The following is a 26,678-nucleotide window of genomic DNA, read 5'->3' as shown; positions in this document are numbered from 1 at the left end:
ATACATGAAGCAAACATTAATAGAATTGAAAGCTAGAATTCAAATCAATAACCATTGTTGCATACTTTATCATCCCCTCTTAGCAGTTAGAAGAACTAAACATTAGAGATAATAAAAATAATATGCAGTTCCTTTACTGAACACAAGATGGCAAAGTAGTCACAGTACTTGCAAAAATGGATCCATGCATTTGAATACAGTGAACTATGCCATGATTTTACTAGGTGAACACACCTTTTTCCTTCACTTATTTTAGAACCAACAAAATGAACAGTGATGATTAGTGAAACAAATAGGAATACCGCAGTGTAGTAGCATAATACATTGCACATACATGGTACATATTAAATAAATTTTTGTTGAATGAATATAATGTTGGGCTTTGGAGTTACATTTGTGTTTGAATTTTAAAACAAATTATTTTAAAATCTAATTAAAAAAAGCACTTTTAGTTATAGCAGTAGTTCTCAAACTTTTTGGTTTTAAGATCCCTTACTCTTAAAAATTATTGAAGACCCCAAAGAACCTTTGTTTATGGTGGTTATGGCTAATAATGTTTACCCTTTAGAAATTAAAATTGAGAAATGGAAATAATTTTTAAAATTAATTTAAAAGTAAAAGTAAATTCACTCTGTGTTATCATAAACAATAATATTTTCATGGAAAATGAAATTTTAACAAAATATGAGAAAGTGACGTTGTTTTACATTTTGGCAAATATCTTTAATATGTGGCTTAATAGATGACAACTATATTCTCATATCACCTTCTGCATTTAATCTTATACACTTGTGGAAAAAAATGAGATTTTTAAAAAGGCAGACAGCATCTTAGTTTTATTATGAAAAGTTTTGGCCTTGGACCACCAAAAGAGTCTTGAGCTCTGCAGGAGCCCCTGGACCACACTGTGAAACTCTCTGACTTTCAAAATAGAACAAAGGGAAAGTGAAAACTTAATAGTGAATGTGTGGCCTGAACCATGAGGATGCAGTTCACTCCTTATTGGTGGGCTCTTAGGTTTCACATACATGGTTACCTAACCTGAAAAATTGTGGCAGCCTCATCTGGGAGATAGATTAATAGATATGAAATAGGTATTTGAATCTTACATTGTCTGTCTCATATAGGACTGGGAGTTGAGCATAGTTTAGTGCATGCCGCAGTCCAGTTCTGAGTTCAGTTATCTGAGACACAAGGTGTGATTCAGTTTCTATAGGTGGGAAAAGGTGTTTCCTCTCTGAAGGGGGTTGGAGTAGTGAGTTAAGAAAGAGTTCTCTGGAATTGGAGCCTTCACACATTGCTGCAGAGAATAGAAAACAGTCTGACAGTTCCTTAGAAGGTTAAACATAAAGGTACCATATGACTCTGCAAATTCACTCCAAGGCATATACTTAAAAGAAATAAAAATATTTGTCCACACAAAAACATGTACACAGATGTTCATAGCAGCATTATTTGTAATAGCCAAAAAGTGAAAACCACCTAAATGTCCCTGAACTGATGAATGGATAAACAAAATGCAGCCTCTCCATACATAGAATATTATTCAGTCATAAAGAGGAATGATACATGCAACAACATGGATGAAACTGAAAATACTATACTAAGTGAGAGAAGGCAAATACAAAAGACCATGTATTGTATGAGTCCATTTATGTGAAATGCCCAAAATATGTAAGTCTAAAGAGACGGAAAGTACCTTGCTGGTTGCCTAGGGCTGGGGAGGGTGGGAGGAATGGTACTTGGAGAATGTTTCTGCATGTGGTTAAATTGTAGTATCTGTTATGTGGCCAGTGGCCCCTATATTGGAACTCATAATTCTTCACGATATCAATTATCAAAGCCTCAAAGGGAGTCTCTCCCCTTTAAAGAACTAATGAATGAGTCTCTCTTGTTTGTTTGTTTGTTTCATTTGAATACTTTTTAAGACCAGATAATGAGACCATGGTGACTAGTGTCTCTTTTGGCCTTGGCTGCTAGGAAGATCAGGACTGTACTTAGTTGCTCAATCACAGTAACTAGCTAGGTTAGGTAACTGGTATATTTTCTTTTCTTTTACATGTTTTATTGTGGGTTTTTAAAATTTTTACGTGTAAACTTACACAAACTTAAATATTTTATTTTAAGATGCCTGTAGTCCTTATCAGTAAGCAGCTGGGGTTTAAATTACAGCAGATATAAAAAGTATATGTGAAAAACTAGAGGCAGCATTTGCCGAGAAGGAAAAGAGCTCTTTGTGTGTAAAACGGCAACATCAGTTTCCAGGTTATACCTGAAATGATGTTGACTGTTGAGCTGAGCTTTAAACAAGCAGTGAGCTCCTAGAGGCTGCTACTGTTCGGGCAGATGCTGGATGATGGTCTGTCTGCAGATCCTGTAGACGTGAATCCTGTACTGGATGAGAGAGCAGACTGAAAATTGCCTTTAGTGTCCTCCCAGTCTGAAGACTCTTCATTCTGTGATTAAATTGGCAGTATGAGCTTCTGACAATACAAAGCACTAAGTGGTCATTTTAAAGCGCATAACTTTTGTTCTAAGAACTTATTTGAGAGCTCAGAGTTCCAGACATACAACACAAAAGAGATAATTTAGGGTAAACTTACTAGAACAGGTACCACCGTACATTGCCTAAAGAACTCAGCGTAGCTGTTGATTTGACTTGTGTACTTTCAGTTGCACTGCAGTTCTCTTGGTATGAATTAGCTATAAAATGTACCCCTGAATGTTGCTAGGGCATTTAAAAAATGATGTACATCAACATTAGAGTGTGTGTGTGTGTGTGTGTGTGTGTGTGTGTGTATTGCAGTTCTCTGTAAGTCTTTTGCATATCTGCACATCTTGCAAGCAGAGTCACTGACTGTCTTTGCTCCAGGCAGTCTTTTCAGGGATGTTTGCATAGTGAACAACCTTAGATGGTAGAGCTAGTGTCTCCCTCTAGAGCAAAGGACAGGCTTCCTTACTGTTCGATACAATAAAGATAATGTCTCCTGCCAGAACAAAGGGCAGGTATATTTACTGCCTATTATAAAGGATCCGAGTTTCCTAAGTTCAAGATGCCTTTTCCATCACACAGCACATTGAGTGTGCGGGTATTATCAGGACCTCTTCACATGGCTCTGTGGGAACTGGGATTCAGGGAACTCGTGCAGAGGCTGCTGTTTTAGTTACTGCTGTTGATGTAAGAAGCTATCCTTTGTCTCTAATCTAGGAGTCCCATGTTTTCTGTCAGGACCCATGAAACTGGCAGGCTAACTTGTTAGCTTGTAAGTATGGTAAAATCTCAGACCTTTTATATTCTTAAAACTTTAAATAATCGTTTGTTAAATGGAATGTTTTTGGATAGATTTATTGAAACATATTTCTAATTTGTACAGTTTTTAAGAAGTTCATTTAGGGTATTATTTCTCCTTATTTGATGTAGGGTTTGTTTATAATGTCAGCCCGTATATGGAGTATCATCCTGGTGGCGAAGATGAACTTATGAGAGCAGCAGGATCCGATGGCACTGACCTTTTTGATCAGGTAAGTTGCTGAAAGTAATCATTCTGTCACAGTGGGAGAGTACCCTTAGGTTTAGTAGTGTGATGGTGGTAGAAGGAAAAAAAAATAGTTAACATAAATTTCAGGTATGTTGGCTTGAATCTTAAAGTGTGGGTAGATGCTCATAAGTAACAACTGTTTATTTAATTTTCCTTTGAATTACTTTACTAACATTTTAGAGATGGTTTAAAATCTGTATCTGGGAGTCTATTCTTAGTGCTTGCTGCCTCTGCTGGACCGTTTACTCAGTTTTGATCAGTTTTGATAATGGTGATGACTGCCTTAAGGGAGGTAGTGACGGTTAGAGGGAACAACAGGTCACTTAGCTTCTTGGCTCTTAGTCTTTTCTCTTTTGGGGATTGTTGCATAATCAGCCTGTCTTGCTTATACTGAATCCGCGTGTTATGTAGAAAGATCATGAACAAACAGAAAACGAATTTTTTCCTAGAGTGATAGCAGAGGTTCTGTATGTATGTGTCAAAAGATACCTAAATTAGTTACTTTCCCCCTTATATTTATTAAAAACAATTATTAGCTCTTATACTATTTTAAAGTTATGTAGAATACGTTAATTACTATCAATTGGCTGAACTATTATTTTGAAACAACTATCTTGAGATGAATAGAAATTTGCCTCTGTCTCACATATGCTTTATCTTCTATCTTTGTTTTAGTGCTGGTTAACCATGTTCTAGTACTGGATTTTTACCATTTAAGATACCTGAATCAGGTTAGGTTACTTTTGAGTTGTCTTCTGAATAATGAAGTTTGATTTCTGTTCCTTTTATCTTCTCATCCATTTTAGGATTTATTTTTTGACCAGCTACCAGAAATATAATTTGTTTTTTATTTAAATGTACTTACATGCATCTGCTTAAATAGCAGAATCCCATTTGCTATTAATGTTCTTCCTGAGTTGGAGAAAAGTCATTTTTGCCCATTGGTGATGATTGGGTTCTCCTTGGGGGTTCTTATTGCTGATTTGAAGTAAACTCCAATTATCATTTGGGGTTTGTTATTGGCTAGCAATGTGAGCCAAATAGAAAAGTTTGGGAACATTTGCCAGAAAACTTGTCTGCTATACTTTTTTGTCTGTGCTGTAACCTTGTGATGCTGCATGTACTCTTCAAGTACATTCTACGAGAAGAGTTTCCAGTAACATCTAGTCCTATTTATATATCTCAGTGTTGTGTGGTTATATGGACCTTATTTAGGTAAGCTTGTTTTGGGGAAGTCACAAGAACTGCTATTTTTGTTATGATCTTTAGCAGTCTCAGCAGTACTTTTGTCTGCTAAAAAAAAACCACACAACCGAAAAGATGAGAATTATGTTTTATTTGGGACATTCCTGAGGCCTATAGCTAGAAACAACCTCTCAGATATCTTTGAGGAACCGTTCCAAAGAGAAAAGGGAGAAGCCAGGATATACAGGAATTTTTTGCTGGAAAACAAAACAAAACAAAATGTGAATATCAAAAAAAGATAACTACTGATCACAAAAAACACATCTCATGTTAATGATTTTAGTGCTTTCCTGTGTATGGGAAGATGCAAGAGTCTGGGCCTATTGAAATGACTTCTTTGATATGCACGTAGCCTATCTAGGACCAGTATTCTGTTTTTCCTTAGGGCACCCCAGAGGGAATGGCCCCAATGGCTTTATGGCTGCGACATCCTTTGTTTACTGAAATGGCAGGCTGCATTCTTTGTCCACGCTTTAGTTACCAGATTGCTACATTCCCCTTGGCTTTAATAAGACCAGTGATGTTTATTAATGACTTTTACTCACTGCAGAAGTGAACAACTTTATAGTCTAGAAACTGTGGTAAAGCTTCTTTTATTTTTAAATATTTGAGAATCAATTCGTGTCTAGTGTTTGATGTACAAAGAATATTAAGTAATCTCTTGATTGTCAGATTTCTGTCTCTAGTTTTGATCTCACTTTGACTTCTTATTTTGCATTTCCAAATGCCTAGTGGGCAATTTGATAACTTGTTGGCACTTGACCTCAGTGTGCCCTCAAATAATATCAACTCATCCTCTTCTTCCCTTCTTGTCCCCTAGTCTGTTTCCTGTTTTGGGGGACTTGAAAGCACTTGAATAACCTTTGCCTTCTCTCATTCTGTTACCAAATTGGTCGTCCAAACGCACACCAGGATCCTAGCCTGGGCCCAGACCCCTTTCTTGGCTGGGGAGGTTCTTTTTCTGCTCAGATTTGCTCAGCCAGCAGAAACCCATGCTGAGAGCATAGCACAAACTTTATTCAATGGCCAGAGAATGGGGAAGTGGGAACTTAGTTTGCAAATTAAATTCTCAACTTAACTTCGACTAAGACACCATATATATATAGGAAGGTCAAGAAAAAAAGGAGGGAATTGAGTAAAGAGAGGAAGGAATATTCATGACTTATCCAAGAACAGGGGTGTGGTTTGGACCCGGAACTGAGGCAACACTCCTTTTCAGTCCTTTTCTGGTTGTCATGGCAGTTGTCAACTGTTGTGTCGCTGGTGGGTGTGTCATTTAGCATGCTAATATATTAGAATGAGCTTATAATGAAGCTCAAGGTCCACTGGAGGTAAGGTCTTCCACTAGTCCAACTAACTAGGACTAGTTAGTTGTAACCAGCTCTTGTTTTTCTCTTTGTTGCTTCCTCCTTTTGTAATTGGGCCTGAAACTCAGATAAGGGCAATTAGTTTCCACATGAGGGAGGGGCAGTGGTATGATTCTGGGGCAGCAGCCTTGGTAACAGATGTGCTTCAATATCCAATGACTGGTGAAATTCCATGGTGCTATCTTTAAACATTGCTCCCTTTTCTCTCCTCCCACTACCTTAAGTCATCATCACCCTCTCTAACCCTAATATTTTAATACCATCCTGATATCTTTACCTTCAGTACCAATTTAGATAACATGGCAGCTAGAGTAGTATTCTTAAAGACCATTGTCTTAGTACCTTGCTCTACCATTGAGTGTAATAAATTTAAAGTCATTACCCAGCATTTGAGGGCCTCAAAATACTGTATCATGGTAACTATTCTCAATATGCAACCTGCTTTGAGTGAATTTTTATTTTGTTATTATATAGATTTGAGTAAATCACTAGTTCCATGATTGACAAACTCCATACCTTTGCCTCCTTGAATATCTTTCTCCTTCATCCGTCTGTTAGAATGCTCCCCAACCCCATAGCCCCAGAGATGTGCTTGACACATTACTGGATACTCCATAAATATTTGATAAATAAAATTTCAATTTATATTAATTAGTGAGTGCCCATTTATAATTACATATATATATTTTACACATTTGCTATTTTGGTATATATTTATTTACTCAGGAATATACATAAAGATGCTGGTATCAGTATTTTTTTGACTTGATTATTTTAGTGATTATATAGTATTTTATTGAGTAATATATTATGATTTTCCTCCACTGGTCTTTCATAATTGGACATTTAGTTGCTCCCAATATTTTGCTAATATAAATATTGCTATGATGAATATTCTGGTGCCTGCATCTTTGTGTCTATATAAATATTTTCTCAAGTAAGTGAACTGCTAGGTGAAAGAGCTGCATGTTGTGAGGCTTTAATGTATATTGAGAAGGTGCCCTCCAGCAAGGCTGTTTACATTTAATTCCCACCGCTAAGTCTGGCAACAAATCCTGTCAGTTGTTTTCCTTGAAGTGACAGTCTCACTTTGTTCATTTTGAAGAAAATTTCTATCGCATACTCGAGTCTGAATAACTAGTTTATTGGTCATTCTTTTTCTTTTGCATATAAATAGCCTTTCAAGAAAAAAAGCACAATGTAATATGCAAATCAAACAGTAGCCTAAGTGTTTTTCCTTCGGGCAACCATCTTTGAATCAGAAGTATTTTTGAGAACTTCCCATTTTGTCACACAGCATATAAAAAAGACCTGTAACCAAGGGTTGAGATTTAAGGAAATTAATTGGTTTTTCTACTTCAAGAAGGATATTCTTAAATGAAATCAACTTCCCCCACCCCTGTGGGTCTGTGGTAGTGAAGAATATAATGACTGAAACCTCTGCTTTGGCACTACTTTGTACTAAAATGCAAGCAATTTTACCCAACGTTGCGTTTTCAACATCAGTGCAAATGTCAACACAGTGAAAAAGGCAAGTGATGTCACAGTATTATTATGAAACTAAGGGTGTCAGGAACCTCAGAGTTGTGTAGACAGCACTTTGAGGACATTGTTTTGAACAATCCCTATGTATGCTGCTGTTTGTCACTCCCTTGTTGGCAAATTGAATCTGTTTCTTAGTTTTTCAGAGCAGTGTCATAATGTCTAGTTTTGATCAGAAGAAAATTAGAGCATCTCATGGAGTGAAGAGTCATGTTGCTTTTCTGTCTTTTTTATTCCACACCAGGTTCATCGTTGGGTCAACTATGAATCCATGCTGAAAGGATGCCTGGTTGGCAGGATGGCAGTTAAACCCGCTCTTCCTAAAGGTAAGTGGTGCCAGGGCGAAACTGGCACTGATGTGTGACATGCATGTACTGTCTCTTTTTTTTTTTGAGGTATAGTTGATTTACAATGTTGTGTTAGTTTCTGGTGTACAGCATAGTGATTCAGTTATACGTGTACATATCTATATTCTTTTTCCTTATCCTTTAACACGTGTACTGTCTTTTACGTGGATTTTGGCAAAAAAAGCTTAAATAAATCCCTAAACTGTTCTCATTTTTACTGGCCTCCTGGTCTAGCCACTGTAAAGGTTTTACTTTGGTTCTTCAGAATGGAACAATGACTTTTCTCTTGAAACATGTCAAAATTTTAAGATACGTTCATAGTGGGAAGAATAAGCATGATGGAAGTGAAGGAATTTTATTTACTCTATTTACTTTTCACTAGTCTTTTATTCTATTGTTATACAGATTAGCTGGATCACTTGGTTCCAGTTAACTTTTAGACTAGTTTTTTAGAATTTAATTTTTTGAACATCTAGTACACTCATGAGACTCAAAAAATCAAAATATTTGCAGATACTAACTGATATATATATAGAATAAACAACAACTTCATGCTGTACAGCACAGGGAGCTGTATTTGATATCTTGTAGTAACTTACAGTGTAAAAGAATATGAAAACGAATATGTGTGTCTTCATGTATGACTGAAGCATTATGCTGTACCCCAGAAATTGACACAACATTGTAAACTGACTGTACTTCAATAAAAATACATATATATACCAAAAAAATGAGAAAATATAAAAAAATTATACAGTGAAATTTTCTCTCCCAGCTTTGTCTCCCTTTTGCCTTGAACCTTTCCGCTCCTTTCCCTTTTACCATAGAAAACCAAGTTCTGGTTTTTAAACTATATTTTAAAAAAACCATTTCTTCTTACCTTCCAAACTGCCGCTCTACACCTAGCATGGTGTTGGAGATCATCTCTTTCCTCCTGAGCTTTTTTCAGAAGACCACCTTTTGAAAAATTTATGGGCTTGCAGTAGGAGTAGCAGGGGTACTTTGCTTAATCCTTTACTATGGATGGGATGAAGTTGTTTCTTTTGAGCAACTCCTGATTTTGACATCCAAATTAGAAATAAGTTGGCCTGTGTGACCTGAGTCTTCTACTGTTTATTTTTAGTGAGATTTGTAATTCAAGGTCTTATTGCCAGACACATTTTTATTGTGTCCAGGTGTTTTTCTTCTGGCTATTTTCAATATTTTCTCTTTATCTTCGGCTTTTAGCTATTTGAATATGATGTGCCCCATGTGATTTTCTGTGTATTGATCATACTCCAATTTGCTAAGCTTTTTGATTGACAACTTTATGTCTTTCACCAAATTTGGAAAAATTTTTGACCAGTATTTCTTCAGATATTTTTCTGTTCCATTCTCCCGTTTCTTTCCTTCTGAAATTCCAAATAAACATACTCTAGACATTTTAATTTTATCTCATAGGTCCCTGTTCCAGACCAAAAACACACTAAAATTTTTTTAATAAGTCACATTTTTAAAATAGTCATATTTTCTAATGGCATGGCACAGTGTTAGAAATATTCCTTCTTAATTTCACATTGCTTTATCATGGTTTCTAATACTTCATTTTTTGTTTTCTTGCCCACTGTCTTGAGCAATTACTACCTATAAGGTGCTTAGAACCATAGATCAGTAGAATAAAGGTAGAAGGGGGTTAATTCTGCTGGTAAACTACTTCAAGTACAAGGAGTAATTCTGGGCCTTAAAGTTTAAGAGCTATATAAAATTTGAAGATGATTCAGAAGACAATTAGAAAGATGAATGAAGAAAAGTAAAAGATAAAGTTAGTTTAGAAATACAGAAATTATTAAATTTTACAGGGTTTAGGAAATGAGTATATGGCTTTTGATACAAAAACAGGAATTAGGCCTCAATTGTGTTATAAGGAGTTCTCTTTAGAGATGTGGAAGAATTTCTACAGAAAAAATGATTATTAAACATATTGTAGAGAACCAGGGAGTCTTCTGGCAAGACTAAGCAGTGGTGGGAACATAGAATGGTACACACTGGAGTTTGTGACTGAGACCCCTGGTCACAAGACTGAGCTCCTGACTGATGATTATGTGACATCCGCCTTTTGGAGTCAAAAAGGAAGACAGGGTATGTAGCTGTGGATAAACATAAGACATTTAAATATAAATGTGCAGTGTTTGTCTTCCTAGAATGCTTTTTTCCAGGGCCTTCTGACAAATGCATACATATTTTCAAAATGTAGCTAAAACATTACTTCCTCAATGGAGTCCTTTCAATGCCTTCCAAGTAGTGATGCCCCCCTTCCCACCCCCATGCTTCCTTTACCACCATTCATATATCTCTTTTAAAGCATTTAGTGTATCATATTAAAAAGGACATATTGACATTTTCAGTTTAGTTTATTTCATTTTTTTGAGTAAGTAATACATTCACATGATTCAAGAATGACAAGTGCCATGGTCATACCTTTGTCTCCCATCTGCTCTTTTTCCCTCCTGTGTACACCCAAAGGTAACCATGTGATTGTGTATCCTTCCATATTATCTTTGTGTGTGTATAGACAAACTGAATATAAAGTCAGATTTCCTGTTTATCCAAATGGTTTCATATTATGTCAATATCCCTATTAAGATGGTAACAGAAATTTATTAAAAGAATGAGTATATTAGTAAAGCAGGTTTTTTGGTTTGTTTTGTTTTTTAACTTTCCTTATCCCAGGGGATCCTTCTGTGGTTCCATTCACCAGAGGTAAGCTAGAATGGAGTCAATTAAAAATTCTAACCCAGCCCTCTTACCTCAGAAGAATAGAGTGCTGATAGTTCACAGCTCCAGCCTTCTAAATGACTCTGACCTCTTCAGAAAGCACAGGCTCTTATCAGAGTAATGCTGTCTGACCAATGTTATGAGAAGATGTGAATTTTCTTGGCCGTGGAGCCAACCAAATGATGGAGTTAGTTATCAAGACATTTCTTGTTAGAGCAGGAAGGGTCTCATGTGACTCAGATGTAAATATGCTTAAAAGTAAAAAAAAAAAAAAAAAGGCTTTTTTCTTTCTATGGCTCAGTTTTTGAAGAGTTGCACAAGTAGACTAGTAGCATTTTAATGATATTTTAGATCTAAGTAGGTGTTCTCTTCCTATTGGTACTTCTTATATTAAACAAGACTCAGGAAAAAAATGAATAATTTAGCAAGATCCAGAAAGTTCTGACGGATTCAAACAGACAGGAGGTAATCGTATGAGATGACATACTTTCTCCCTAGGAATAAATTACCTGGGGTAAGTTTTCAAAATCTGTGCTGCTCTTAGATAAAAACAAATTGTTTTCCATGATAAAGAGATTCATCAAACTGCCAACTGTGCTTGTACAGTGAAAATAGATTTAATTTACTTATGTTACTGTGAATTCGCTGTTTGTTCTAAGATAAAACAAATAATCACAACTACAGTAGCAAAGACAGATGAAACCGGATGAAAGTAAGTGAACAAGTGGGGACATCGGTGATCCCTTGCAAACTGTAATGATGAGATTTTTATCTGGCAGTGAGAAACAAAGCTGATTTTGAGGTCTAATTTAAATGATTTTTAGGGCTTGTGTTTTTTCAGAAAGTATTAACCCTCACAATGACATACCAAGAAAAATAGTGCTAAATTTCACGGAAGAAGTTTGATCTTGGCTTTGCTGCTGAAGAGGTGTGGATTTCATTCAAGTCCTGACCTCTGATTTTCAGTCTTAAATGAGGGGATTGGATGATAATTTGTTGTCTGTTGTTAAGATTCCTTTCAGCTATGAAATTATTTTGGTCAAATGGGGAAAATAAACAAAAAGGATGGTCATCTGTTCTCCTTAATCATGGTTATTTTATGACATGTGAGTGAAGTGGAAGTAATTATAGGATATCTGGTTAATTGAAAATCAGAACATGAAAAATTTGGAAGCTTTAAGTACTTTGGTTTCTTTTTCTGTTAAAACAAGGTGTTACCTTAACAAGTGATGTCTATAAATTTGCTACTTGGATATTTTGTGTTAGTTTGGCTTTTTTTTTTTTAAGCTCTGACAACTTGTTGAGGGTTTTATTTTGACATACAGTACAGCACTTTTGTGATCGAGACATAATATAGGTTTTTGAGCTGGCTGCCATCCTGAAAGAAAATACCTGTTAAATTTTTTCTGGCTTTTAACACTGATAAATGAATTGATATACAAGTGGAAGTCTTTACATATTTTCAGCATTTTGGCCATTTAAATTTAAAGTAACAATAATCATGTTAAGTGCTGACCTAGATGAAAGAGAAAGATAATCAGGCAACTTTCTTTGGGTTAACATATATGATTCATTTATAAAGTGTAATATAATAAATTTTGGATAGTTTTGACTCATTTAGAATATGATGACCTGGACAAAGCTTGGGTTTTTATGTGTTTACTAAAGAAATTAACCAAGATATTAGAAAAATAAGTTCAAAGAAGGAGGAAAAAGCCCAGTGAAGTGGGAGCCTGCAGAAATGGCCTGGCAGTCTTCAGAGATGAAATTAATTATTTGAGAAATAGGCCATCTGTTTATTAGCCTTATTTATCTTGTCAGGCCTTGGAAGAAAGCCCTTCAAGAGGAGGGCAGTTACCTTTAAATCAATAATGTTAACCACTGTTCTCTCTGATGTTACAGTATTCTTATCTGACTTCTTTTTTTCTAAATCACTGTACAGACTATCGTGAGGAAAAGAAAATCTTGAATGGTAAGTCATACATTTATAATACAAAATGAATCTCGTTCACATGATTATATATGTTGCCTCATGGAATTATCTGGGGTATTTAGATAGTTTTTATATGAAGGATGTCTTTACCTGCCTAAATTTAGAGCATTGGACAGAACTTTATAGATCCCCTACCCTGTGCTGTTGGAGAAACAGAAACATAATTGATGCAGTTATTTTCCAAAGTCTTTGAGCAGAAGTACTCTTTTTTTTTTTTCCTTCCCCAAACTAAATCTTACAGATCCAAAGAATACACTCTTATGGTGGAAGGAAAATACTTAATGCTTACAGACTCTCTGGAGATCTTCCACGTCTCAGAGTTTTCTAAAACAATTCACAAACCAGAGCATTAGTGGCCTTTGAAAATGCGACGTTGAAGGACACGCACAAAAATGTCTAAAATGAAAAAAGACAGAATACCCCGTGTCAGTGAAGTAGTGGAGCAACAGGCCCCCCATACACTCCTGGTAAAAAGTGTAAATTGGTACAACCACTTTGGAAAACTGGTTAGCAGTATTTACCAAAGCAAAACATACACGTCCCATACAGACGTGTGTTCTTTAAGAATGCGTGTGTACATGCACAAGAATATTTATTACGGCGCTATGCATAATAGCCAAAAACTGCCCGAAGTCCGTCACCAGGAGAATGAATAGATTCCAGTATGCGACATGTTCATACAGTGTAATAATAACTCAGTAATAAAAAGGGACCACTGCTAATGCATGCAACAGCATGGATAAAATCTCAGAAAGCTCCAGCCTTGATTTGTTGTTTACTAGAATCATGCTTATTTGACATTAACTGTTATGTCTATAAAGCCGGACCAAAAACGCCAGACCAAAAGAGTACATATTTTATGATTCTATTTTAATAAAGGTCAAATACAGACCTCATTATAATGTTAAAAACCTAATCATAATGTTAAAAGTCAGAATAGTGGTTACCTTTGGGGTAGGGGTGGTGATTGGAAGGGGTACTGGGAGGGTGCTGGCCCCAAGGGTATGTTTTACTTATGGAAAATCATTGAGCAATACATTTATGATTTGTGACCTCTTATCATATATCTATAAAAAGTTTACTGAAAAGATGGAAAAAGAGAGAAAAATGCTGCTTAGATAAACTGTAGCTGTTTTGGTTGTTTTTCTTTGCGAAGGCATGCTTCCCAGGAGCCAAGTGACAGATACACTTGCCAAAGAAGGTCCTAGTTCTCCGAGGTATGCATTCTTGTTTTACTTTTTTAAAGTTTAATCAGTTCTACACCAAAATATACACATTAAAAAAAATAAAAGATGGCTCCAAGTTTGATGTATTGCTTTTTATATTAATCATGCTTCTTTAACACAAGAACTGTAGTGCCTCATTTATCAAGCATTGCTGGAGAATGAACTGTTCTGTAAAGGTGAATTTTTAACAGGACTAAAGTTTAATCCATTTTAAACACCACAACTTTGAAAATAAATTATTCAAAAATATTTTTCTGATTGTAAAATACACATTCATGGTAGAAAACTTGGAAAGTAGAGAGAAATACAAAAGAAAGTGATAAAAATCAGTTGTAATCCCATCAACCCTAGACACATACTCTTAATACCTGATTCATGTAATACCTATTTCCATATTATTCTATTTTGATAGTATTGGTGTTGCAATATATCCTATGATCAATTTCCTGTGTTATGAAATATCCTGCAAAAGCATTTTGTCTGCATTCCATCATGTGATCATACCATAGTGTATTCAGCTATTCTGTTTTTTGTATATTCAGCTATTCTGTTTTTTGTATATCTAGTTTGTTTGATCAGTTTTTCATGGAAATCCTTCAGAATGTCTTGCTCACTGTCTTAGTAAGTTAAACAATCAATCCGTGTATATTTCTGTTAGTGGTATCCCAGATGCCCATAGGCTACGTGTGTTAATGTGTAGTTCTTTCTCTTGTCACCTTTCCCCTAATCACGACTCTGTAACAAGCAGCACCCTGCTGCACTTTTTATATCTGTTACATTATTTCATATCCAATTTTAAGTTAAAGGCCTCAGGATACCTCCTCCTAGGATTCACACTGGGTACTTGTATGCAGGTAATAAATTGAAAAACAGTTACCAGTTTGATCACTAGCTATTACAAACCAGAAGACCTAGTTATTCCCTAAGTTTTTACCGTTGCCCATTAAACATCCTTGGTGAATTAATTTCTTGAGTAATATATTTGTGATGGGGAAGAGTGAAGGTGATGAGCATGTAGATTTTGTCATACTCCTTCAGAAAACATGTTGTGTTGTGTTATTGCTCTGGAAAAAGAAACTTTAGATATGTAACCTTTATAAGGTGTCTTGTCAAGAATATCGTTTGTTTCTCTACTAGTTGGAATACATGAAAGTATACGTATTTTAAACTTAGAAATAATTGCCAGTTTTAATGGTAACACCACTGATTATTTAGGAAAAATGTTAACCTAGAGAAGTAAATTTCTTGCTGTAGATTTTAAGCTATATATTTTAAATCATATATTTATTTTGTCATATTTTGTATTTTTAATTGTATACATTTAAAAATTTTATTTAATGATTTAATATGTGTTAATGCACAAATTATTCATTCTTTTTTTTTTTTTTACTTTTTTACAGCTATGACTGGTTCCAGACAGACTCTTTAGTCACCATTGTCATATATACTAAACAGAAGGTAAACATGTCTTTAAAATCAGAAGGAAAACAGAAGTAAATAATAAATTTAGCTACATGCAGGTACTTTTCTAAGCACTCTCCTTGTATTAACTTACTTACAGCAACTCTTTGAGGTCCATCCTTTCATTATCCCTGTTTTACAGATGAGGAAACAGAGATTAATTTACTCAGAGTTACACAGTAAGGAATAGGTCTAGTATTTTGAACCCAGGCAGGCTGGCTCCATAGGATATGCTCTTAACAACCATGCTATAGCATCTTAGGAAGAAAATAGACTAGGAAGTATTTTATATGCTTTTCTGTAATTTTTTTTTAAAGCATGGATAACAGAAGTGGGAGTCCCAGTTTAACTTCACCATAAGAACTAATTTCCTGCACATAAATTGGGATTTGTGACAAGAAAGACTGTACTACTGTGGCTTAGTGTGCTTAAACCACTAATGGGATTCAGATGCCCTCTGGAAACTACAATTAAGGAGTTAATTCATTCGCTAAGTATTTATTAAACACCTGCTTCATTTTCAACACTTCCATAGAATTCAAAGATCTAATTATGGGCCACATTCATAGAAACTTAGCTCTCACCAGGCTTACAGTCCAGCTGCAAAGTCAGATAAATATGCAGGCAACTTACACCTCCAGACAACATCCTCCAGCAAACTGGCAAGGTTCCCACACCTGAGGACCCATGTAGATTTAGAGGCAAGTTCTGGCCGCTAGGAATTTCTGAGCATTCATGCTACTTCTGTGGGAGCAGAACCATACCTGAGCCAGCGAGTTCCCCCTATTCTTGCAGCAGGATTTGATTGTTCTCCGGGGGCAACCAGCCTCTGCCTGAAAGAGCCAAGGGGGCCAGAGGCACTGCTGGTCCCGCCTTCTGCTCCTCCTTGTTATTGTCTCCTCAGTAGGAGAGGGTGGGGTCTACTCCCATTGGTGGTATCAGGAGGCACAGAGGATGGATGACTAAAGAGAGGGGGAGGATTTCTACATGGAATAATGTGTTCAGTGTATGGTCTAAATGATAGGTACCAAATAGCTGGCCCCAAAGCTATGTAGAAATTCTGTGAAAATTTGTTAGTGAATTTATTTTTTTTGACAAGCTGAGCTTAAGAGGCTGTGTTATTTGCCCTGTGCCATATAAAAGTGGAAAGATTAAAATGAACACAAACAGCTTGGCTTCTTGTCTGATTCTAATTGTTTTTCCACATTATTAATGTGAGAAATACTTATTGAGCACCTACTAGGTGCCAAGCAATTCTGAAGACAGTTCTTTATGCTTAGAGCTTAGAGACACGTGGTAAGGTAGACATGAAGCACAGACAAGTGTGTAGTTAAAATTGTGATGTATGTTTTAAAGGAGGAGAACTGGGTTGTATGAGAAAGGGAAAAACAGGAGTGCTGTGTGTGCACATTGTCAGGTCTGTAAAGCAGTGCCGTGTGAGTTTGCACTGATCATCTTAGAAATACAGTGATAGAAGTTTGAAAAAGGTTTACTTTTTGATCTTTCTCTTCTCGATTTCTGTTTAAGGATATCAGTTTAGACTCAGTAATAGTTGACCTTCGGGATGATTCCTTGAGAGCAGAAACATTTATCAAGGACTATTCCTATCTGATACATACTGGTAAGTACCTTATTCTGTATTAATGGGAGCACCTTTTGTTTCCTTGAAGTATAGTAGTAACTGGTGTAGTCTTGGTAACTATGATATTTTATCTGGTATTGTCACTTTAATTTGTTATTCTTGTTCAGTTTTTTCTGTTATTTCTTTATACTAATGAAAGTGCTTGCAAATGGCAATACATCCTCCCCTTTTGCAAGTTTAAGCAACTGGATGTGATCAAAATCAGTATTGATATGAAATAATTTGTTGGCTCAGCTTTCTAAGACTCTGTTACCTAACACCTAACAAACCAGCCTCCGGAGGCCTGCCTGTCACACGCTCCCACGGAGCAGCCGTCACCAGACACCGCTTCGTTGGCCTGTTTCTCACAGCTCTGCCATAGGATGTCAGAGGCTACGCCAAAGCCCCCTGGGCTGTGAGGCTGCACTGTGCCCCTCCGCTGCTGGCCCTTCCTGGCCACAGATCACCCATGCAGTTCACTTCTGCTGTTTAGAGAGATTACAGATCCTTCAAGAGAAAGAAACACTAAAATCTGGAATCAAAGGTAGCAGATTCTTAATCCAGTTCTCACCCGTAATGACTAAGATTTCATCCTTTCTTCTTTTTAAGAAGGTAATGTTATTCTGCTAGAAGGCAGAAATGAAATAAAATAAAAACAAGAAGAAAACGGTGATTTAAGCATTCATTCTCATGTAAAGAACATTTCATTTACTTTTGAAAAACAGCGACTGAAGTTCTCCGGACCTCAGCTGACTCGCGATTCTGCTCACGGCTTTACTACATTAATGAAGAGCCTTTAGTCCTGAATTTGATTGGAGTTGATAAATGTTTTTCCTTCACTTTTTTCCCCCATTCATTAGATTAATCAACCTCAAATCTTAAACCTTTCTTCCAGAAATATGTCCTTTCCTGTTTTTTGCTAGCGTAAGATCTTATATTGCCTCTTAGGGAGAGTTTTAACCGAAAACTCAGATGTCTAGAAAAGTATACATTATTCATTAGCTCTGTCATGACTTTTCTTTAATGAAGACCTCTGTGCCAGCATTTATTATGTCTCAGATACTTCATGGCTAGTTTTATTCACACCATAGCTAACTGTATCTAGCACACGTATAAAAACCCAAAATTCCACAGTCAAAAATGTGAAACTCTTCTTACTAACAGTAGATCAGTAGGGCTAAAATAATGCAAAACTGTAAGTTCCAGATAACCATATTAACACCGTGAAACTTAGAGCAGATGTATGTAAAAATACTTCTTGCATCTCCGTCTTCTGGAATGTAAGTTCCATGAGGGCAGGAATGTTTCTCTTTTACTAACTGCAGTACCTGTAGCACCCGAGAAAGTGCACGACACACGTAGACTCTCAGCGATTTTTTTCAATAGCTGAATGAACATTCAACTTAGCAGACAGTAAGAAAGGAAAAACTGGGCTGGACTCAGGCCTGGCCTGTGTTCACACGCACACCTGCACACATGTGCTTCATGTGCTGCCTCTCTCCCTGCCCTGCTCCTGTCTTGGTTTGTAGGCTTGTCAGTCTGGGGCCATGCTTAGACCAGTATGGGCCCCCACTTGTGAGCAACTGAGTAGTTACTCTTTGAGTAATAGAGAAATGGAAAAATTGAAGAAATATATAATAATTAGTTATGAAATAATTTGTCTCAAAATATTGTATGCGACATTTTGGCTGTGTTCAGTTTCTGTCTTTTGGTCTCTCAGGGTATGTTAGATTTGAAATAGGGTGTAAAAGAACCATTTAAATGATCTTATATGGTGTTGGTAGACCATATGAATTGAATGAAGTTGGATTTTAACTGAATTTTTTTTCTCCAGGCCTAAGCCATGAGATTCAGGAAGATTTTTCTGGTAAGCTACCAAAAAATAATGTATGTACCTACATACATACATACACACACACACATACATACATACGCACATGGGAAGAGAGAGAAAGGGTTTGAAAAAAACAGCATTTTATCTTATTTTTCTTCTATGTATTTTCCTGTTGCAGAACAAAGATATAATATTTTCTATATAAACAAATACATTAATTTTTTAATTGAAATACCGTCAGTTACAATGTATCAATTTCTGATGTACAGCACAATGTCCCAGTCATGCATATGCATACATATCAAATACATTCATTTTTAAATACACTCTTCTCCCTCTGATTTCAGTTCCCCACACCCCTTTTTTCTTTCCCCTGTTCATGTCTTGTGCTTTCCTTTTCCTCTCCTTAGAAAAACGTCCTGTCTCCATTCTTCTTTCCTGCCCTCCTCCTGACGTGCAGCTTGTAGAAATATACTGACCAAAGTTTTCTTAGATGTCTGTATTTAAATGTTTAATATTGACAGTGCACATTAACTTATGGATATTGCTGTGTGTGAGTGCACAGTGCAGATTTTACACAGCTGTTTAACAACAGAAGCCTCATTAGAAAATGGTGACTTCTTGTGTTTTTGTTTTTTGTTTTTCTTTAGCTTTATTGAAGTATAATTGACAAAATTATAATTAAAGATTTAAAATGTACAATGTGATGATTTGATAAAGGTATATACATTGTGAAGATTCCCACAATCAAATTAATTAACACATCCATCACTTCACAGATTTACCTTTGTGTTTGTATGTGTGTGTGTGAAAACACAAGTTCTGTTGTCTTAACAAATTTCAGTTATACAAGACAGTGTAATCAGCTGTAGTCACCATGTTATACTTTAGATCCTTAGACATTTTTCACCTTGTAGCTGAAAGTTTGTACCCTTTTATCAACTTCTCCCTATTTCCCCCACCCCCCCAACTCCTGTCACTATTTTGCTACTCTCTGTTTCTTTTTTTTCTTTTTCAGTTTTATTAGGTAAAATTATTACAGTTCGACTGCACATACACATTATATTGCATGTAAATACATATATACAGTATACTGCACTTTTTTTAGTTTACATATATGTACTGATTATTGTTTCCAAGAACAGATTAGAACTTTATCTTTTCAAACTTACATACTTATCAAAGGAATAAAACCAACTACAAAATAAGAATCAACATTATGCAGTAATCCAGTCATAACGGGCAGTCAAATGTGCTTTCACATATTCAAGAAGTCAGTCATCTTAGTTATAAGTAGTAAGTAGTTCACTTGTGTCCTTATTATTGTTATTTTTTAGATTCCTCATATAAATGATGTCATATGGCATTTTTCTTTCTCCTTCCTACCCACTTCACTCAGAATGACAATCTTCAGGTCTATCCATATTGCTGCATGCTACTCTCTGTTTCTATGAGTTTGACTTTTTAAAAAAATTCCACATACAAGTGATACCATGCAGTATATGTATTCTCTGTCTTACTTACTTTTACTTAGTATAATGCCTTCTAGATGCATCATATGTTGCAAATGGCAGGATTTCCTACTTTTTAAAGGCTAAATAATAATCCATTTAAAACAAGTTTCTTCTTTTAAAGTACTGTCATAGTACCTTACACTGGTTCTGTGCCTTCACTTTTCTGTATAACACAGTAAGTTCTATAAATTGTATAAATTAAACTCGTTAAGGTCAAGAACTTTTTAATGTTTGTTAAGTTTCAAATCAGTGTTCATTGAATTGAATTCATTTGACTAATCTGTCTTTCAGAGTTGTTTAATTGCCACTGAATTATGTTTATAGTGAAGAACAGATTGTTTCTAAAGACAAAAAGAAATATACTTTAGATCTTTAAAAGCACATTCAATTCATAAAATTTAATCAGAATATTAAAGTTTATTTTATAGAATATTAAAGTTTATTATATTTTATTATGAATTATTATTTATTATTTTGTTATTATAATAAACTATTTTATATTCTAAACTATTTTGATCATTCAAAATAAAAAGATAATCCAAGAGATTTTTAATTATCAAAAATTGACATGAGCTTTATAGGGACTTATTCTCCTTGAGCTGTTTCTGTTTATGAGGCTCAGTGTTGGTTTAGTGAATTCACTGATAAGAACCCCCCAGATCCCAAGAAATGTTAAAAGGGTATAAATTAAATTTGCTTTTGTTGGATCCATTCATGGCTAATTTGTATATTTAAGTTTTTTTAAGCTATGTGTTAATTAGTTGCCATGACTATTTGAGCTTGTATGAAAATGCATTATGTATTAGTTTGGCTCTTGATAAATTAATTTGAAAGAAGTTAGTCTGAATCTAAAATAAATTAAACTGGATTTAACATCATATAAGGCATAAACAATTTTCATGAACATGTACACAAAATTTTATTTATCTCACTAATAATCAGTGTCATTAGTATCAGATTGGGACATTTGGGTTGTTTGAGAAAGGTTGGTTTAAAAATAAAATCTTGTATTTAAATTATCAGTGACTGCAAATTGAATTTATCTTCTTTTCAGTGCGGGTTGTTGAGAATGTGGGAAAAATAGAGATTGTCGTAAAGAAAAAAGAAAATGCTTCTTGGAAATGCCTTGGTCATCCCCTGGAGGATCATAACTCATTTATTCCAAAGAAAGATACAGGTATGCTGTGCTGTTATTTTAAGTCCTGGTTCATGAAAATGTCATGTTAGTGGCTCAGTTATACCAGAGTTTGGAAGGCCACTTCGAATGAGCCAAAGGTCCTTGTATCTCCTTCTAAGGAGTTGAAAAGGGACACTGTATCTGTTACCCTCTTTTTGTTTTTTTTAATAGAGGTTAAATTTCTGACTCTACTATCTAATGATTGGCATAAGAAAGTCATTAGGTAATGATCCCTACATGGAACAACCCACTGTGCTTAGACTGGTCAGCCATTCACCCCTTCACATTCTTTTTTATAAAAGCTGCAAAAACAAGTTAAGTATATTCCTTGTTTGCATGTCTAATTTTTTTCTTTTAAAGAAGGCACATTTATTGTCTCTCTGCTTATCTAAGCCAGTTTCTGAGTTTACTCCTGAAGGATGATACCATTCATTTCCTTTTTCCCTTTATTTTTTAAAGCTTTCTATGTAAGCATAGCATATTTATAGGAAAATATGTATATTACAAGTGTTCTACTTGATGAATTTTCAAAGAGTGAACACATGCTATATTTGCTCTTTGGGAGTTGGTAGGATTTGCTTCTTGTTCCAAATATTTTGAAATTTGACAGTTCGGTATGCCTTAATGGGGGTCTGTTTTCATTTTTTGTGCTGGATGTTCATCCTTTTTGCTAATCTTCCCATTATGGAAATTTAAGATCCTTGGGTCTGAGCAATATTAATTTTTCTTCCCTTCATGGTCTGTTTTTACCTTCTAGAAATATTCTTATTTTAAGCCTTCTTGACAACTTCTCTATTTTTTTCTCTCTTTATTTTCAATTTTGTCCTTTTGGTCTACTTTTTGGGAGATTTCTAGATTTCTTTAGCTGTGTCTTCCAGCTCTGCTGTTGAGTTTCTCATTTCTACTCTCATATTTTTAACTTTAAAAAACTCTTTTGATTTTTATCCCTTTGTTTTAGCATCCTGTTATTACTAGCTTCCTTTATCTTTTTAAGTATAACTGATAGTATTTTAGAGTTTTTATCTCCCTGTATAACCTGTATTTCTGCAGTTTGTTTCTTTGTTTTGGTCTGCCTTTCGTATTAGATGCTTTCTTTGTTTTTTGTTTGTTTGTTTTTTATTGAAGTATAGTTGATTTACAATGTTGTGTTAATTTCTGGTGTACAGCATAGTGATTCATTTATACATAAATATATGTGTATTCCTTTTCATATTTTTTCATTATAGGCCATTACGAAGTATTGAATATAGTTCCCTGTTCTATATAGTAGAACCTTGTTGTTTATCTATTTTATATATAGTATCTATGAATCCCAAGCTCCCAATTTAACCCTTCTCACCCCCTGCCCCCTCCCTGGTAACCATAAGTTTGTTTTCTGTGTCTGTCAGCCTGTCTCTGTTTTGTAAATAAGTTCATCTATGTCTTTTTTTTTTTTTTTTTTGAGATTCAACATATAAGTGATATAATAATATGATATTTTCCTTTTTCTTTGTGGATTATTTCATGTAGTATGATGATCTCCAGGTCCATCCACATTGCTGCAAATGGCATTATTTTTTATGGCTAAGTAGTATTTTATTGTGTATGTGTGTGTGTGTGTGTGTGTGTGTATACCACTACATATCTTGGCCATTGTAAATAGTGCTGATATGAACATTGGGACAAACCCACTGCCAACATTATACTCAACAGTGAAAAGTTGAAAGCCTTCTCACTAAAATCTGGAACAAGACAAGGAGGCCCACTCTCACCACTTCAGTTCAACAGAGTATTGAAAGTCCCAGCCATGCGATCAGACAAAAGAAATAAAAGGGATCCAAATTAGAGGAGAAGAGGTAAAATTGTCACTATATGCAGATGACATGATACTATATATAAAAAACCCTAAGGGCTCCACACAAAAACTACTTGCACTGATAAACAAATTTGGCAATGTAGCAGGATACAAGATTAACATACAAAAATCTGTTGCATTTCTTTACACTAACAATGAAATATCAGAAAAAGAAAATTTTAAAAATCCCTTTTAATACTGCATCCAAAAAAAACTACTTAGGAATAAACCTGACTAAAGGAGGTAAAAGACTTATATGCAGAGAGCTATAAAACATTGATTAAGGAAATTAAAGATGATGTAAAGAAATAAAAAGATATGCTATGCTCTTGGATTGGAAGAATTAATATTGTAAAAATAGCCATACCACCCAAAGCAATCTACAGATTTAATGTGATACCTATCAAATTACCCAGGACATTTTTCACAGAATTAGACCAAATAACCTTAAAATTTATATGGAATCACAAAAGACCCAGAACTGCCAAAGCAATACTGAAGAAAAAGAATGAAGCTAGAGGAATAACCCTCCCAGACTTCAGACAATACTACAGAGCTGTAGTAATCAAAACAGCATGGTATTGGCACAAAAACAGACATGGATCAACAGAAGAGAATAGAGAGCCCAGAAATAAACCCACAGACTTACAGTCAATTAATCTTTGACAAGGAAGGCAAGAATATACAATGGAGTAAAGACAGTCTCTTCAGCAGGTGGTGTTGGGAAAACTGAACAGGTGCATGTAAATCAATGAAATTAGAACACTCCTCACCATACACAAAAATAAACTCAAAGTGACTTAAAGACTTAAACATAAGACAAGACATCATGAACCTCCTAGAAGAGAACATAGGCAAAACACTTCTGATACAAATCGTAGCAGTGTTCTCCTAGGACAATCTACTGAGGCAACAGAAGTGGTTTTATCTTTCCCTGCATCCTGATTCCAGAGATACTTGGTCCTGCCAATTTCTGAGCCTTAAAGGGATCTTGTGTTACATGGGTTGATTCTTGGCTTTTTGTACGACAGCTAGCTGAGGATTCAACTTTACTGAGTCAGTTACCAGTCATTTCTTTGCCTTGTCAGCTCCCGAAGTTTTGTTGCTTTTTTATTATTTCTGTTTTTTTTTTTTCCTATCCTTAAAGGCTGTCCCTTAAGAAACAGCCAAACACACACACAAAAAAACTTTGCTGTTATTTTAGGGAGACATGAGAAAGAACTAACTGCATCTTTTCAGTTTGCCGTCTTTAAATATTTAAAATTGTAAAAAATATATTTGGGGATAATATTTTAATTTTCAGAAAAGTATCAGGCAGCCTTGTTTTGAGTACACATTATATGCAGAATGTTATTTTAGGTACTGTGGTACGAAACATAAAAGGCATCAGATATTATTTTCCCAGGTGGAAGAAGGAACATGCACAAACATGAGGTTGAGGGATACTTTTATCAAGAAACAGGCCAATGAGAGCAAGTTACAATAGTGCAAACTTGAAAGTATTTTAAGGTAACTCTGAACAGGTGCAGATGACCTTGAATGACTTTCATGTGTACGGAGAGGTGAATTTCAAGCAAGATTTTGAAAGTGGCTTTCAAAAAACAAACAAACAAACAAAAACTATAAAGGGCTTTCCAGGTAGCAGTTCAAATCATTACTGGGTACTTACTGTGCCAGACCTTTTGCAGGTGGTAGAGAAGGAAAAATATAAGCCATGTATGGGAATGTTGAAATAGATGCATTTTCCCAGAGCAGGAAGTCTCAGTTGTGTGGTATAAGGTAGGGAGGGAGAACCCAGAGGAATAATAGTGTGACTTAGCAGATCAGAAGAGAATTAGTGAAAGACAATGAAAATGAAAACAGGTATCATTAAAGTGAAATCTGTTGCCCTGAAATTATCTGACTGTCTTGTGATTGAAAAATCTTAGCAAACCAGATAAAATCCAAGGCCAAGATATAAAGGATACTGAGAACCAAGCTGACCTCCATTTGGAAATAGTTAGAATGAACATCGCCCAAGTATCCTTCCCTATAATTTCCCCGAGGATTTCCATGAACTCTTTTACCCCTGCCATAGATTTTGGTGTGAGTTATGAACCACCATATTTCGCTTTAGCTTTCTTGTCTGAAATTGGGGCCATGCTTGTATTTTTCAGTGAATTAGATTTTCCACTTTGGAAAATGACTCAGAGTTTGGGGGATTTTTTAAATTTATTTGACGTAAGCATAGATAATTTCTTTGTTCTTTCTCTTCCTTAAATGATGACAAAAGTATAGATTGTTTTATGCACTAGCAAAGCTGGATACTTACATCATTGGAGTGTTACGATTAACCTGCTGTCAGTAACTTCAAGTGTTCAGTCTGTCATGTGGTTCCTAGGTTTTCAATATGTATTACTAAAATTATCAGTTTTTACTGTATTAACATACTGGCTTTCTCTTACTGAAATTTGTTTGCTAAAAAATTTAAGTTTGAAAATAAGCATATAAGTTGAAGACTTTTAATGCAATGCCTTCTCATGCCAAATCTAGAATTTTCTTACATGAAAGAGTCACATACAGCAAAGAACATAATCAGAGAAGAGAAACTACTTCATTTTTACCTTTAATCCAAATGGTAAATTAAATTGTATGGATTTGAACTGTATGAATGAGAGTACCATTTGTAAGCTGGGTGCTTCCAATTATTTTCTTCTTCCCAAAGATGAAGATTATGAGTGATTAGTTGTGTGTGTGTGTGTGTGTGTGTGTGTGTGTGTTTGTGTGTGTCAGAGAGATGGCTGAGGAACTTACTTGTCTATTAAGGATCAGAAACTAATAGATAACTGGGTAGCTATTTCTGTACCCAACCTAAAATTTTATTTTAATTGTGATTGCCCTTATTATGGGGACTTAGATCGTCAGACAAAGGTACTTTTAAAGATTTGTCAACAACAGTTCAGTAATATTGGGATACAAAATTATAAATAAGATTTTTTTAATGTCATAATTTTGATACGTCAGCAGCCATTTATAAACCTTCAGGTTAAATATATATTGAATCTATTGAATCTATAACTATCTTTTTAATTCCAATTGAACTGTATGAAATCACTGATACTTATTTTTAACCTAGGAAAATGACACTTTCGCATGATTTGACCTGTACTTTCATCAGTGCTTCTTAACTGCTGACACCACACACACACACACACACAGAAGTACTGTCTGTACTTGTAAAAGTG

The 26,678-nt window shown here is 35.2% G+C and overlaps 1 protein-coding gene across 2 annotated transcripts in view; it reads left to right on the top strand.

Annotated features, from left to right (window-relative positions):
* Positions 1 to 26,678, top strand: part of LOC105089248 (cytochrome b5 reductase 4) — a 67,032-nt gene that overhangs the window by 17,633 nt on the left and 22,721 nt on the right. The window contains exons 3-11 of one of the 2 annotated variants that reach the window (XM_064486895.1): positions 3,422 to 3,522; positions 7,938 to 8,019; positions 10,750 to 10,779; positions 12,737 to 12,766; positions 13,944 to 14,004; positions 15,414 to 15,471; positions 17,002 to 17,095; positions 18,930 to 18,962; positions 21,498 to 21,620. In XM_064486895.1, coding sequence (XP_064342965.1) covers positions 3,422 to 3,522; positions 7,938 to 8,019; positions 10,750 to 10,779; positions 12,737 to 12,766; positions 13,944 to 14,004; positions 15,414 to 15,471; positions 17,002 to 17,095; positions 18,930 to 18,962; positions 21,498 to 21,620 — 612 coding nt within the window. The remainder of the gene's footprint in view (positions 1 to 3,421; positions 3,523 to 7,937; positions 8,020 to 10,749; positions 10,780 to 12,736; positions 12,767 to 13,943; positions 14,005 to 15,413; positions 15,472 to 17,001; positions 17,096 to 18,929; positions 18,963 to 21,497; positions 21,621 to 26,678) is intronic. The other variant, XM_031455993.2, reaches the window with a different exon arrangement.

This window comes from Camelus dromedarius, chromosome 6, assembly GCF_036321535.1.
Source record: "Camelus dromedarius isolate mCamDro1 chromosome 6, mCamDro1.pat, whole genome shotgun sequence".
Taxonomy (NCBI): domain Eukaryota; kingdom Metazoa; phylum Chordata; class Mammalia; order Artiodactyla; family Camelidae; genus Camelus; species Camelus dromedarius.
Note: the sequence above shows the minus strand (reverse complement) of the source record. Positions and strands in the feature narration are given on the sequence as shown.